This window comes from Trachinotus anak, unplaced genomic scaffold (assembly GCF_046630095.1).
Source record: "Trachinotus anak isolate AG129_WGS33_773 ecotype Australia unplaced genomic scaffold, CSIRO_AGI_Tana_v1 ptg000024l, whole genome shotgun sequence".
In the NCBI taxonomy this organism is placed as follows: Eukaryota; Metazoa; Chordata; class Actinopteri; order Carangiformes; family Carangidae; genus Trachinotus; species Trachinotus anak.
The window spans coordinates 3,118,820-3,132,688 of NW_027273875.1; the positions used below are offsets into that span (position 1 = coordinate 3,118,820).

General features: G+C 38.2%; 1 protein-coding gene and 1 long non-coding RNA gene across 7 annotated transcripts in view; one reads left to right on the forward strand and one right to left on the reverse strand.

The window, feature by feature from the left end:
- The window catches only part of LOC139607453 (uncharacterized), a 121,413-nt gene extending 109,331 nt beyond the window's left edge, over nucleotides 1–12,082 (forward strand). For 2 of the 3 annotated variants that reach the window (XR_011684862.1, XR_011684860.1), the window contains 3 exons: nucleotides 6,591–6,746; nucleotides 6,973–7,212; nucleotides 10,324–12,082. This is a non-coding gene — a long non-coding RNA (uncharacterized lncRNA). The remainder of the gene's footprint in view (nucleotides 1–6,590; nucleotides 6,747–6,972; nucleotides 7,213–10,323) is intronic. The other variant, XR_011684861.1, reaches the window with a different exon arrangement.
- fstl4 (follistatin-like 4) overlaps nucleotides 1–13,869 on the reverse strand; it is a 370,155-nt gene that overhangs the window by 12,168 nt on the left and 344,118 nt on the right. For 3 of the 4 annotated variants that reach the window (XM_071460311.1, XM_071460310.1, XM_071460313.1), the window contains 5 exons: nucleotides 12,101–12,235; nucleotides 10,534–10,560; nucleotides 9,172–9,290; nucleotides 6,995–7,144; nucleotides 604–711 (listed from right to left, as the gene is read on the reverse strand). In XM_071460311.1, coding sequence (XP_071316412.1) covers nucleotides 604–711; nucleotides 6,995–7,144; nucleotides 9,172–9,290; nucleotides 10,534–10,560; nucleotides 12,101–12,235 — 539 coding nt within the window. The remainder of the gene's footprint in view (nucleotides 1–603; nucleotides 712–6,994; nucleotides 7,145–9,171; nucleotides 9,291–10,533; nucleotides 10,561–12,100; nucleotides 12,236–13,869) is intronic. The other variant, XM_071460312.1, reaches the window with a different exon arrangement.

The window sequence follows — 13,869 nt, forward strand, 5'->3', positions numbered from 1 at the left end:
TGGGAAGTACACTCCAATATCCAGTTTAGCTGTTTATTGCAGCTTTAAAGCTGCTATAATTAATTTAATTAATTAATTTCTTATCAAATTACACTAGTAGTGATGAACCTAAAGAGAATTATCACCTGAATCTCTGCTTTACTGAGCTTTATAGCAAGTTTCAGCTCATTGTTTAGCTGTCCAGCGCCCAACACTACCTGCTCCACAACAAACAGCAGACAGACACAAGTAGTGAGTAGCCTCTGAACATAGTTAAGCATTTAGCAGCTAACAAGCTCGATATTTCATTCAGGTCTTAACAAAAACAGAGGTAAATGGGGTGAATATTTAACTTACATTTACAGGGTGGTCAGAAACATGACTTAAAATGAATTACAATATTTCTCTGTATCTGCTGGATGTGTATATAGACAACTGTTTACCAACAAGTTCACCATATCAACTTAAAAGGTGATGATATGTCAATGTTGTGTTCACAACTTGACTGCACTGCCCCCAGGAACCTGACAGAATCAGCTACTGTAGCTTTTAAGTTAGTTATTTGGCTTGTTTTGTAGAGGAAACTTAACTGCTATTTAGTATGACACAAACAAAGACACTTACCTGAAGTGTTGGGTGTGTTCTGTCCATATCCCCCCATGTTAGGACCCAGACCTGGTCATGTGATTTGTCATAGAGCATCTTCACTGGAAAAGGATCTGTTGCTACTGCCTGGAGGAGACACAGAGAGAGAGAAAGAGAGAGCTCTGTTTATGGTGCTGAAAACTCACAAAAACCCTGCTGATGTATATGTTAAAACAAGAGACATATGTCCATTACCTTCACATATTACACTGAGCAGCCATTAACATATCAAAAACTTACTTGCAAGAACAAAGAACATAAGATAATTTATTTTGCTGATAAATTAGAGGAGTACTCTCCTTAAAAGAGAGTCTGCTGATATTATTGGGCATTATTAGCTTATTACAGATGTTCTGGTCTCAGCAGATGTCTCGGCCAATAAACAGCACAGCATTTCAGAGAATGTATGTTTGAAGTTATTTAGAAAATGTTTCTTTAAACCTTGTTTGTTCAATACACAGCTCTAGGAAATTCACAAGTCACATTATAAAATGTCCCACTTAGTAAATGTCATGGTCACACTACTTTGATAATCAAATTTAAGGGCTCATTATTAACAGTATTTATATAAATAAACAAACAAACAAAAACCAATTCTTCATATTCACCTGCCTCAAAAATCCAATATCATAATATCACTCCTAACATAATACCAAGGCTCGGTAACTGGGAGACCAGGGTTTGAATCCTGATTGGACTAGCCCACCAGTAAAACCCCTTTAGCAAGACCCCAAATGCTTTACTTCCTTACCACAGATATAAAAGAGAGGAAAAACGAAAAATTTCTCACCAAATACTCCTTTACCCAACTATCAAGTATAGTCAAGTATGTAACCTGTTATGACATCAGTTATAATATTAATATCCATAGGAGATGGAGTTCTAAGAAGGTGTAAATGCCAGAAAGGATATAGAAGGAAAAAGTGTACAGCATGTACGATGTTACTGTGTCCCTGCTCGAGAGGTTTTATTGACAATATCTGACACACATCGGATCAAAGACCAGAAAGAGAAAATAACGTGCAGAGACAATGAAAGGAGAAGGGAAAGATGAGAATGGGGAGACAGGAAAGAGAAGAAGAGAGCGAGAGAGATGGAGGGTGTGGGGCCTATTCAACTCAGGTCTGCTGCAATGTCAACAACAAGGAATAACACAATCCATTATCCTGCTTCTGGCTGGGAGGACAGGGAGCTGCTGACACCCTCACCAGTGGAGCGAAACCACAAGCTCTGTGTTCTGTAATGGGAGGTCCAGCCCTCTGCTCTCCACTGGTCAGCCAAGTGTCAACTCAGCATGTGTGTATGTACAATATGTGGAGGTGGCGGACTTGCCTTTGCGTGTTTAACTTCCTACATGATGGGAGCAGAAGGTAAAGCTAAGGTCAGGCCATTCAGACGACTGGGAGGAAATGGACCAGGTTCTGTGTCAACCTCTAACACTCCAATATAGTGTAAGTGTTTGGTTAAAGTTGGAATTACGGAGCTATTAGGTCAAATGAATGTGGGTGTGATATGAGACAACATGAGCAACCTTTTAAGTTCATAAAAGCTTTTCCAATTGCTGTTTGTCCTTAGAGAGAAGAGTTGTGTGTTTGTTTCTGTACGGTAGAGAGGACTGAACAGCAATAGCTAGAGTTAGCTTTTGATTTAATATCAGACCATTATCTGATCTTTTGTATCTAATTTTGGTTTGGGACAATACCCAAATTTGCTGAGCACTGATGCAAAAAAATTTCTTAATAAACTTTTTTTCTTCTCTTCCCGCTCATTGTATCATCAAAGATTAATGCAGAAAACATTCAGGTAGAAGCTGGTGTTGACCACTGCTTTTGCCTGTTAAAATGACAAACATCATCAGTAGATCTTACTACCTGTAACTGATTCTTTAAAGGCTTAAGTGTAACTTTTGGCAGTTCTCTGGTTAATGTGCTCTCTGTGCAAGCAGGTGCCTGGATTGAGTTGTGGATCATTTGTAAGAAGAAACATCACACTTTCATATCACTCTACAACTGAGACTGGACTGTGTTTCTCTAGTTTAAGAAGAGTGGTGATCCTTCTCTACAGAAAGGATCTACAGTAGTCTTTCATTTTATTCTCCTGCTCTGCCCCAGAATCAGTAATGGCCCATGCGGCGTGATTACCGCAGTACCAGCATGGGGGCACTTGAGTTAATTTGCATTTTAATTCTAAGATGCAGAAATTGTGTGCACCAACAACCAACGTGTGGCATCTGTGACTGAGGTGGAGCCATGAAAATGCCTCCTGGATCCCCATTTACTGTACATTTGTGGTCCTTGATGTGTTATATTAAAAGCCAAATTCACAAGAAGGCCCGAATGATTAAAAGTTTGCATAGAGCGCCTTTCACAAAGTATATAAATTTCCCCCTAACACAATAAATCAATAATATTGCACAATTTTTGAAGGGAGTCTGGGGACTGAGGACAAAGGTGTATATTAGTTACTATTTAGTGTATTTGTTGCAGATCGTATCACAGCAATTTCTGTAAAATAACCTAGTTATATTAATCTAAGGTTAAATACATATCAGATACATAATTAAACATTTTGTTTCTTCAGTTTCTGCCTTCTCATCCAGCAGACTACTATTACAGATTTTTGAGTTTTAATTATTTTAACTTTACCAGCTTGCAGAAGTTGAAAGCTTGAAGCTCTTAGATTCAATAAGGAGATTAGAAACTAGTTCCAGAATAAGTAAAAAAGCTATCAAATCCTAACTCTAATGAAGCCACAATAAGTTAACAGTGGAGAAAAAATTCAGTCAACACAAAAATTCAAGGCGACTGATATTGTATTGGATGAACAGTTTGACTGGCAGGTGATTTCATGGAGGTCCAGAGCAGAAAATTCACAGCAATAAGGGATGTCTTTGTCAAAACAGAAATAAAAACCTTATCCTTCAGGAAACCAATATCTTTTTACTTCATAAAACATTTTTGAAACTGCTCAGAGAAAAAAACAAGTAAAACAAAATGCCAGTTGACAACTGCATGGTTCCTCATTGATTTACTGCAGCTGAAAAGAAACAACCATAATCACTTAACATGACCGCATAACCAGAGGTTTTTGCCATCTGGGTTTCTTTTTAATTAAACTGTGAGCCTTTTGTTTTCAGACCTGGACAGATACGTAGCTGGCACAGGTGTGTCTGACACATCAGAGTCAAGGTTACATTCCTTTGTGGAGAAAGATAACAAAGGTGCTGTATTTCCTTGCTTGAATCAGCATGGAAACCATGAAGGCCTTTATTGGTGCAGCTTGTTCTCCAAATGTTTACGGTCTTCACCTAGTGTCGCCTGGGGATCATGGTTGTGCCTAAAGACAGGATTTCAGAAAAGTATACTGCATTTCTGAAAGGTACACAAGACAGCTTTTCACCAGAGTAAGTAACAGCATGTGTTGATGAAGGACCCAAGAAAGATAAAAGATCATAATTAGCAGTCTGGGCCTCTCTTGGAGCTAAACTTCTGATTAAACCTTTTGTAAATTCCGGGATTCTTTAGCTGTAGCTACATTGTGTTTTACTTCATTTGAAATTTAATGGAAGTATATTCAACAGAAACACATTCTTCTTTGTCACAGTCAAAGTTTGTGTTTAATGACAAATAAGCTGGGTGTTTTTTGCTGCTTTAATATCATACTTGGGAAGGAAACTGTTACTCACTGTCTTTTCTAAAAAGTGTTTGGACATCCTACATACTCTGTCTTCAGTCTCCTCTGTAAAATGCAGCATTCTGACTTTACCATTAAGAAATTAAACCCATTGTTTTGTTCCTGCATTTCTTCTGTTGATGGATAAAGTAATTGCAGTCTGCCATCTTCTGTCTTGCCCTAAAAGCCAGGGTTCAAAAGATGCTACAAAAGCGCATTGTAGGAAAAAAAAGAGCCTTGAGATAACAGAGACAGAAGAGAGAAAAATGGGATGGTGCATTAACCTCCTCCACCCAGAGGCCACACAGGGTCTTCAAGAAAGAGAGATGGGGGTAATCCAGAGAAGGATAGGGCAATCAAAAGAAAGAAAGCAGTTTTAATGTTGAAAGAAGGAAGAGATAAAAATAGGCAATTGGTGGGCTACAATACTCCAAAGGTTACCAAAGGTGTAAGAGCATCTTTTGTGCCAGAATTCAGAGCCAAATAAGTTGCAATATTCATAAAAGTGGAGTGGCAATAATTTCGCAGGTTTTCAAAGAGGTCTCAGCAAACAAATGTGTGTATGAATATCTAACCTTTCATTAGGTGTTTTTTTTTTTAACTAAAAAGGTTAAGTTGCAAGTTTATTCTGACATTTCTTGCACTGCTACCTGTTCAGTTTGCTGGATACTCTTAGTCTCTCCACTCAGACTTTCACTTATCTCCCTTCTCCTCTCCAGTCTCCTCCTTGGGTTAGGCCTATTTCCTCTCATCCTGTATCTCTGTATAAATGATGCTGACCTCGGGAGGAACCCCTGGGGGATTCAGTCTCTAAACAGCCGTTACAGGCAAGATGAATGGAGAGGCAGCCAGCACCCACCTGGGCACCATATTGTTTCAAGCGCTTGAGGTGTATTTGATTTATTTAACCTTGCATGTGGTCTTCTTACATCGGTGGCAGCTCAATAGTGTGTCAAATTGTATGCACCTCTTATTGGTCATGCTGTTTGACATGTAGCCAAACACTGGAGGTATATTGACTAGATTTTAATGTTTCTTGTTTTTTTTTTCTTCTTTTTTAAACTTTTCACTTGGGCAGAAATACAGTTTTGCTAAAGGAGAGGCTTGGCACTGGATTAAAACTGCACTAGGATGATGTAAAATATGTCTGGTTTATCATCATAAAGTGGAACTGCAACAGATAAAAGCATTTCATCCCACCCCCCTCAGTTACCGTTGCTACATCTGTCAAGCTTTCCATTCAAACTTGGGAGGAAGAAAACAACAAACACAAACAAACAAACACAACATTATTTCTTGCCAGCTAGATGCTGCTTGAAATGATAACAGATTATCATTAGCTTATTAACTTTAACTCAGTATGTTTGTAGAAAACATCACGTCTGGTTGACTCAGTTTGAAAAATGAAAAACCTGTAAAGGGTCTTAAGTATGCACTGGATGGCTATGATCATATCATGCTAAAAGACTGAAGTTGGAGTGGCAGGTCTAAAGCAACAAGCATCTTCACCAGTTAATGATCCGTAAAGAAGAAAATGAAAGTGCAGTATTTTTCTTGTATTGTTAGTTAGATGTATGGTACAGCACTATAAGAAAAAATACATCAGACCAATATTTTGTTCTATCTCTGCTTGGATGCTGTTGAACCAGTAACCTAAGAGTAAGATTCATGCTTCACTGCTTGTATTTTCAAGCAGAATGTTTAATTTTACCAGAAAAAAAGACTTTAAGGACGAGGATTAACTGATGTGTAAATGTAACACTATCTCGGATAAAGAGTTTGGCTGAGTGTAAACTTCCCAAAATCCAATAAAGAGCAGAACAGAGCTGCTAACATTATCATAAACTCTGACACAGTAGCATATGAGATCAGCTCCTACACAGCAAGGAAATGCTATGCTGTGGATGTGCCAAAGCATAACCTAACAAAATAATGCAGATAGCTTTTTGGTTTTAGAAGTAACACAAGGTTAAGACTGTGTCAAGCATGCTAATGTTTGTGCCTTACCTTAGAGCAGACAAACTGCTTTTATTCTTGTGCACTTGGTTTTAGAAAAGTTAAAAAAACCCTACACCATGCTCCAGACTCTTTAAATACTGAATAACTCATCTGACTGGAGTTCAATTCAAACTGCTTCATCATTCTGTGGAATCCAAAGCTTGACAGGCCAACAATGGCTAGCTTTGGTTCCTAAGCTAAGATTGGGCAACCACTGTTAAAATAAATGGACTACATTTTTCCAAGATGCTTTTTACTTTCCCTGTCATTCACACACATTCTTTCTCCCATGACAGATGGCTACCACACAAGGTGCTCTCCAGACCGCTGGGAGACAACGGGTCCACAGTTAAAGCAGGACACTGCAACAGGAGTCAGGGATAAAACCACCAACTCTGTGATTAGTGGACAACCTGCTCTGCCTCCCTAGCCACAGCTGCCCAGGATAAAAGGTGTTACCTAGAATCTTATTAAACAGCAGTAATAGTGCAGTATGTCCAGAGAAACCTAACACATCTTTTTCCAGTTTACTTTCTGGGAAAAAGTGCTGAACTTTTCTGAGCACCTAACTTTGCCAATATGCAAAATTTTCTTCAGAAGTTTTAAAATGTCAGTCACTAACTTATAGATGAATAATTTCAGAGATGTTCAGAAACTAATCTTGGTGTGTTGTGACAGGCCTGATACCTGCTGCACCCACCTGCACCACCTTCTGTGCCTGAATATCGACGACCAGCAGTCGGCTCAGGAGGGGCTGGGTCACGTAAATGTACTTATCCCTGATGTTGACTGCTGAGGACCACACGCAGTGCTGGGGTGACACCCCCTCACCTTTAGGGCACATCTCCTCCTGGGAAGAACCAGCAGAGAACAGAGGGGATGATGGGAGGAGGAGAAGGGCAATGAAGGGAGGAAAAGGTTGGCAGGATTTACTAGTGTGTCACAGATCAGCAGTATGGTGCTTTTCCCCCTATCATCCATCACCAATGATTACGTCTGGGCAAAAATTCAAAATTGTGGGTTATCTGCTTTTATTGGAATCAAATCATGGTGATATGATCATATCATGGAGTTCATTAATTATTCAAAGCAACCATGGTGCCCTATTTGATTAAATCATAACCCTGCATTGAACAGATCATTGCATTGAACAAGTTAATAATTTTGCATATTTTTGCCATAATTAGGTTGGGGCTACATCCACTGATTCTTTTAATTATTTATTAATCTGTTAATTGTTTTAAATTAACAACAGATTGCTTAATTCAAAATCTTAATGATATAAAGCCAAAAAAATATGCACATCATAAAACCAGTAAATGTTTCACTTTTTCCCTTTTCACTAATTCATCATAATTGTGGATTTTCTGTCAATCACCTCATTTGATTGTTAAATGCAACACTCACTGTGATATACATTTATAAGGGAAAATTATTCTTGATAAGGAGAGGCAAGACAAAAGAAGTTAATTTGTATAGCACCTCTTAATTCAAAATGCTTTACACAAGACAGTAAAAGAAATTAAGATAAGATTAAAAGAAACACACTACAATATAAATAGACATAAATGGGATTAAAAATAAAAATAAAAAGACAAAAGTAAGATATAATAAAACAGATTAATAAGGAAAATAAAAATCACAGCATGGAGTGCGATACATGAATAAGTCCCAAATTAAATTTAAGAAAAGGCAGTATTGAACAGAAAAGCCTTCAACCTTCAGTTAAAGAAACGATTAATATAATAATGATAATAATAATGATGATAATAATAATGACACTTCCAACCATGTTGCCCAGCCCTACCAAGGCTGCATACTGATGTCTTTACTGGTGCATGTTTCATTGCAATAATACTTTTATTACTGATGTTACTAATTTTAGTCATTATGAAGAAACCAGTGTTTTTACTTAAGGTAAAAAACACATTTTGCATCAAACATCAACAAGCTCATATACCACTGCTGACTCAAGTAACATATCACCTCTACAAGCCATGCAGCCAGCTGTCTTTGCTGACTAGACATTTGTGCACACATATCACATATACTGGTATGTAATCACTAATGCACACACACCCACAAAGATTGTGTTTCAAGAGTTTCCACCTCCTCTCCAGCTCACCAAAGTGGTGAAACTGCTGTTTACAGCAGGAACTGGCTAACACATGGCTTATTGAGTTTGTATTGATCTCTAATACAATTACAGACTCCTGTAAAACCCAAATCCCTTCGAGGAACAAGCAACTTTTACCATCTAAAGCCCATTGCTCTGGGAGAGGGATGTTCTCCAGTGGATTAAAAACCTTGGGATGTGTAGTATAGACTCTATACAGTCTACTGGTGCGAACTGTCAACTAATGGACACAAGTAATCCCATTATAATTAGTGAGGTGAGGAGCCCCACTGTGACACAACGGGGGAGGAAGGATGGCCTTCATTTTAGCTGTGATTATATTTCACAGTGAAACACCAATGAATAACTTGTAGACACAGACAGACAGACAGACAGACAGACAGACAGACAGACAGACAGACAGAAAGATAGATAAAACATTAAGATATTAATGGATAAATACATTTTCCCTTTAAAGAACATGACACCTGGTACCCTGCAGTTCTGCTCGTTTGGATTATGACATGGGTTATGGTACAACAACCTACTTAAGACCTATAACTCACTGGAGTAAGATGCTCTTGGGGGTGTACCTGATGTGATAAGTACATGCCATTTTTAATGTAAAAACATGAACAAAATGGTATTCTTCTGCATTACACATAATTTTATTTTTAGAGGCGTCTGCTCAGCAGTTAGCAATAGCACCATCCCGAAATCTGTTTGGTGGGAAAAAAAACAATGACATAAAATGCACTTACATAGGTAGCAACAATTCTCTCTGTCCGCTTCATGTGTCTTCGTATCTCACATTCACTGGGCTGGAGAACTGTGATGCCCTCATCAGAAAACACATAGAACATGTTCCCCACACTCAACCCTGGAAGACAAGACAGGAGGACAGAAAATGTTGATAAAAATGCTTTTTAAAAAGCAACAGATACAAATTAAAACAGCAGAAAATCCCACTCCCATGTTATCTGACATTTGTGATGGACATTTCAATTTCCCTGCTGGAGGAGACACAGTAACACTCCTGTTAGCATCCTATCATGTTAGTGGGGATGGGCAGTTTGTGGCTGCCAGCCATTTTGACAATGCCTACAAAGGCTCCTGTCAGCAACATGTCCACAACATACTGTAGCTAGGCCTCAAATTAAAGGCACTGTCTCTATGAGGAGATATTTCACCACTCGTCTACTTGGTGTAAACAGATGCTGATAATTTACCAGGGATCACAGTCTAACGTTCAGGCGGTTCAGTTTGGATGAGCAACAAACTATTACTGCTTTCAGGAATATATCATGCCAACAGAGATTAAAGCATTAGCACATATACAAGCTTAGGGCATTCATCAACATTTCAAAAATGCATTCGTAGGCAAAAACTGTAATGCTGATTGATTTGTCAGACTTTTAAGACCTTATTTTTACACTGTAATGGTGTCAGATCAAACACAGTGCACCACAGAACGAACACTCCTCAACAGTTTGAAATAGGCAGGAAAAAAAACAAAACACACATGCAAGCAATCCATAGCACAACACTGACAAATGTATACAGACAGACACAAAAAAAGTACTTGCTCATACATAATAAACACACTGTGTCCATGAGGCGAAATCACCTGAGAATGACTATAAATGCTCACAAAAAATCAAATTGCTTCCACTATATTGTAAACCATACTGGCTTCTTTTGGTTCTGTGGTAAACTTGATGTGGTGATATGTGTGTGTGTATATAACACAGCTTGTGTTTGTATTATACTCTAAACCGCAGTGGATTTTCCAGTGCAGTAGTAACGCTGTATGTGTGGCCATGCTCATGTGGTAATAATATATGATGATATAAAGACAGGATGGATGTGTACACTGCCGAAAACCACAAAGTTGTTTTTCCTGTAACCACCAGGAAGACACACCTTGGCATGCAAAAGGGAGAACAAAACTTGGAAGAAAAACTTTGCTGGAGAGAAAATAGCTTTGTGATTCTTCTGGACAATACGGACATCTTGAAAAATATAGAAATCCAGCTGCAGGCCCTGAAGAGCTACAAAACCTGCAGACCCTGTTTTCTTATTCACAAGGATACAAAGGCTTTTTGAGAACTGTGATGTATTACCTTCTTCTCTCCACAGAATGTTTGCAACTGCAGAATCATCAGACACACAACAGAAAGAAGGAGGGGGAAATAGGAGAGAGGAAAAACATGAATTCACCTTAAGTAAACAGAGACAGATCTTCCATGGAACAGAGAAGGTTATTTCTCTGGTGCCATGTCAAAACAAAATATATTTGACAATATATTTGACAGTTACAAAATGCTCCTCACTGCTGTTGACAGGACCATATTTCCCCCTAAATCAAGGATTTTAGGAGGAAATATGACTTGTCTTAAGAAATGTGTTTGATTATTCTGATTAATTTCAACTGGCCCATTAAGCTCTTTCTAGATAGCAATGGTTAACTTGCCACAATGATGCAATCCAATGAAAGACCAAGTATCAAAGTAACATGAAATATGTGACTTGATCGTGCAAAACTTTGTTTTTGATTGAGATTGCTACATAATTTACATAATACAGTGAAGCCTCTTTCACTGCCCACAGTCAGAACAGAGAATAGAGCGACTCATTCATGTGTCATTTTGAATTACGAAAACACAGTTGGAAATAAATCCAACTTCTGGATTGTCCTGTCAGATTGTGTTTTTTTTGTTCACACCACATAAAGGATGAAAATGTTTCTAAAACAAGTTTTCTGTTCAGGGTACAGTACAAAAATACTGTACACAGTATTTTTGTCTTTTGAGATGTTTACTGTGTCATATTAGTAGGTGTGGTTAATTTGGTATAATGATATGGGGGTAAAAAAAAAACACAAATTCTTTGCCATATTTACAGTTTGTGCACTGAAGAATGCTCTTCACTATGAGCCAGCATCTAAAAACACATCATAGCAGTGGTAAAACTTAGAGAGAAAAGTGCAAAACTTCTGACATGACGTTCTTTTTTGTGGGATGTCATGAGGAGTTCCAGATGCTGCATCTGTTATTTTCCACTTTGACACCACACAAGATGAAACAAGCAAATGTCACGCCCAGTGCTCGCTTTTGTTCCTGACGTCTGTCAGGCAGTGACATTATCAGGCTGATATTGTGAAGTCTGATCTTGGCATTAGTAGAAAAGATTCTAGGCTGTTGGGTGTTAGTTAGTTAGTTAGTTAGTTAGTTGAGACTCCTCAGTAAGTATGCTGCACTGTCACATCACTGTTAAACTGTTTTTCAGTCATTTGAGCACATGAAGACCATCTGACAGCCAATCATTTGCTAAAAAACGCTTGTGACAATTTGCTTATTAGCTCTAGTGCTTGCTGTAATATTGATGGATGGGAAATATATAATACATCAGATTTTCAAAAAAGATTAATCTTTTCCTTTTTGAAAAGATCATACCTTTATAAAACTTACATAACATACATACTATTTATAATGATGTGAACTAGGCAGGCTGAGCATTTATGCCTTTACAGTTCATGTAATAAACTCTTTTTGCAGACAAAATGACGGAAAACCTACCAGGTGTATTTTTGACTTTGACAGCGATACGGTTTAGATGCTACTCAGAAGTTACGATGTTCAATTTTTATTCTCCACAGCACAAGGTGAAAGTTAGCGGTGTATGACTTACGGGTCTTCTTGGCTGAGTCTTCAACAAACAGAGAGGATATATCCTCGTCCACTCCCACTTCGTTCTTGGCGATGCATGTGTAGGCTCCAGTGTCCTCGTACCGGACACTGCCAATAAAGAGCTCACTACCATTTGCTACGAGAGAAGACGAAACAAACAGACGTGTTACCATAACAGTTTGTTGTTGCTGCATTATTACAAATTTTTATGGAGCACAATGCCATACAGGAAATGCATTAATAAGTCAAGGCTTCACTTTCCTTCAAGCTAATCCTAAACACAAATAAATTCAGTAAGGATCTCGGGGTGTGAGTGCTGTTGAACTCCAACCCTGAAAGTGTGTGGGAGTAATCTGACAGAAACTACAGAAATGAAGCCAAAATATGTTGGAATATCTGTGATCTGCTATATCTGTGATCTGATGTCCAGTACTCATTCATTCTCAGAAACCAAAAGGCAAGTAAATAAAAATGGAGCCAAAATGATGTTGGGGAATGGATGTTATAAATACCTGAGAAAGTAAACAGTGGTAACAGCAGCAAGCATAACATGTTCTACTTAAGGTACAGAGTCTGATTTGTCGAGAGTTGAGTAAAAAATAAATATGAATGAACAAAGATGACATAAATATTACTTCATCTTGTGTAAATTAGAAAGGTGGAGAAAGAGACAGATGAAGAAAAACCTGTAGTCATGATATGTGCTATCAGACAGTTTGTGCCAACAAACATACCTTGTAAGTATGATCTGCCATTACATTTTTGTAAAAAGATAAACACCTCCAAAAGGCTCTTTTTCTATGTGCCTGAAATACAAGACTAAATGTTTTTGAATATGAAGACATACAAGTAAAGCCACTTGGATACAATTTCCCTTTTAGCAATTTTAGTCATTCAAATTTTTAGAACTCAAAAAATTGCTATAATCGATATTTCTATATTTTTATGTGTCAAATGATAACGGGAAAGTGGCAGCGATGAACATTAAGAAAATTACCACTGCAATCTCCAGCTCCCCTCAGCTTTACAGAACTTTACAGCAAGTTTTAATGCTTTAGCTGTCCAGCCAACAACTTAACTGTTTTGGTTCACTCTCACCACTTTAGTAGTGTAATATTTGGCTGCAGCAGGCAGCTGTTTACAGTGAAATCCACTATACTCTACCTGCTCAGCACCAAACAGCAGGCCGACACAGCTAGAGACCAGTTGGTGAACATAATTGAGCATTTAGCAGCTAAAGAGCCAGAAATTTTCTTCAGTAGTTGGTGGAGACCTAATACAAAGCTAAAACAGAGTGAATATTTCCCTTACAATCGCTAAATGGACAGAAACATGATTTCAAATAAATGTAATGAAGGTTCACACCTTGTTTTCACTTCCCTCAAATGGCCAAAAAACTTATGGCAGGTTTACCTTAACATGAAAATTAATATTTGCATTTCTTACATTCAATAGTTAAATTTCACACTTATTTTCCCTACATACTGTTCAATTCTGTATTGTTTGCCTCAAGATGCAGCAGTGATGACAGATGTAGGTGACAGGTGATGCTGGCCATGTGAAGATACAGAGGTCATCATCAGAGGCAGACTCTCTGATGTTTGTTGTAGCAGGCTCTGTGATGTACAGCTGCACTCTGATCCTTACTGCACTGCATGAAGCACTACATACGCCACAACACCACGCACTTTACAGTGTGGCGGGAGTGAATGATGTGTGTCACAGAGCATCTCTTACAGCCCCTGTTGTATAAGAACATTAAAGGCATCC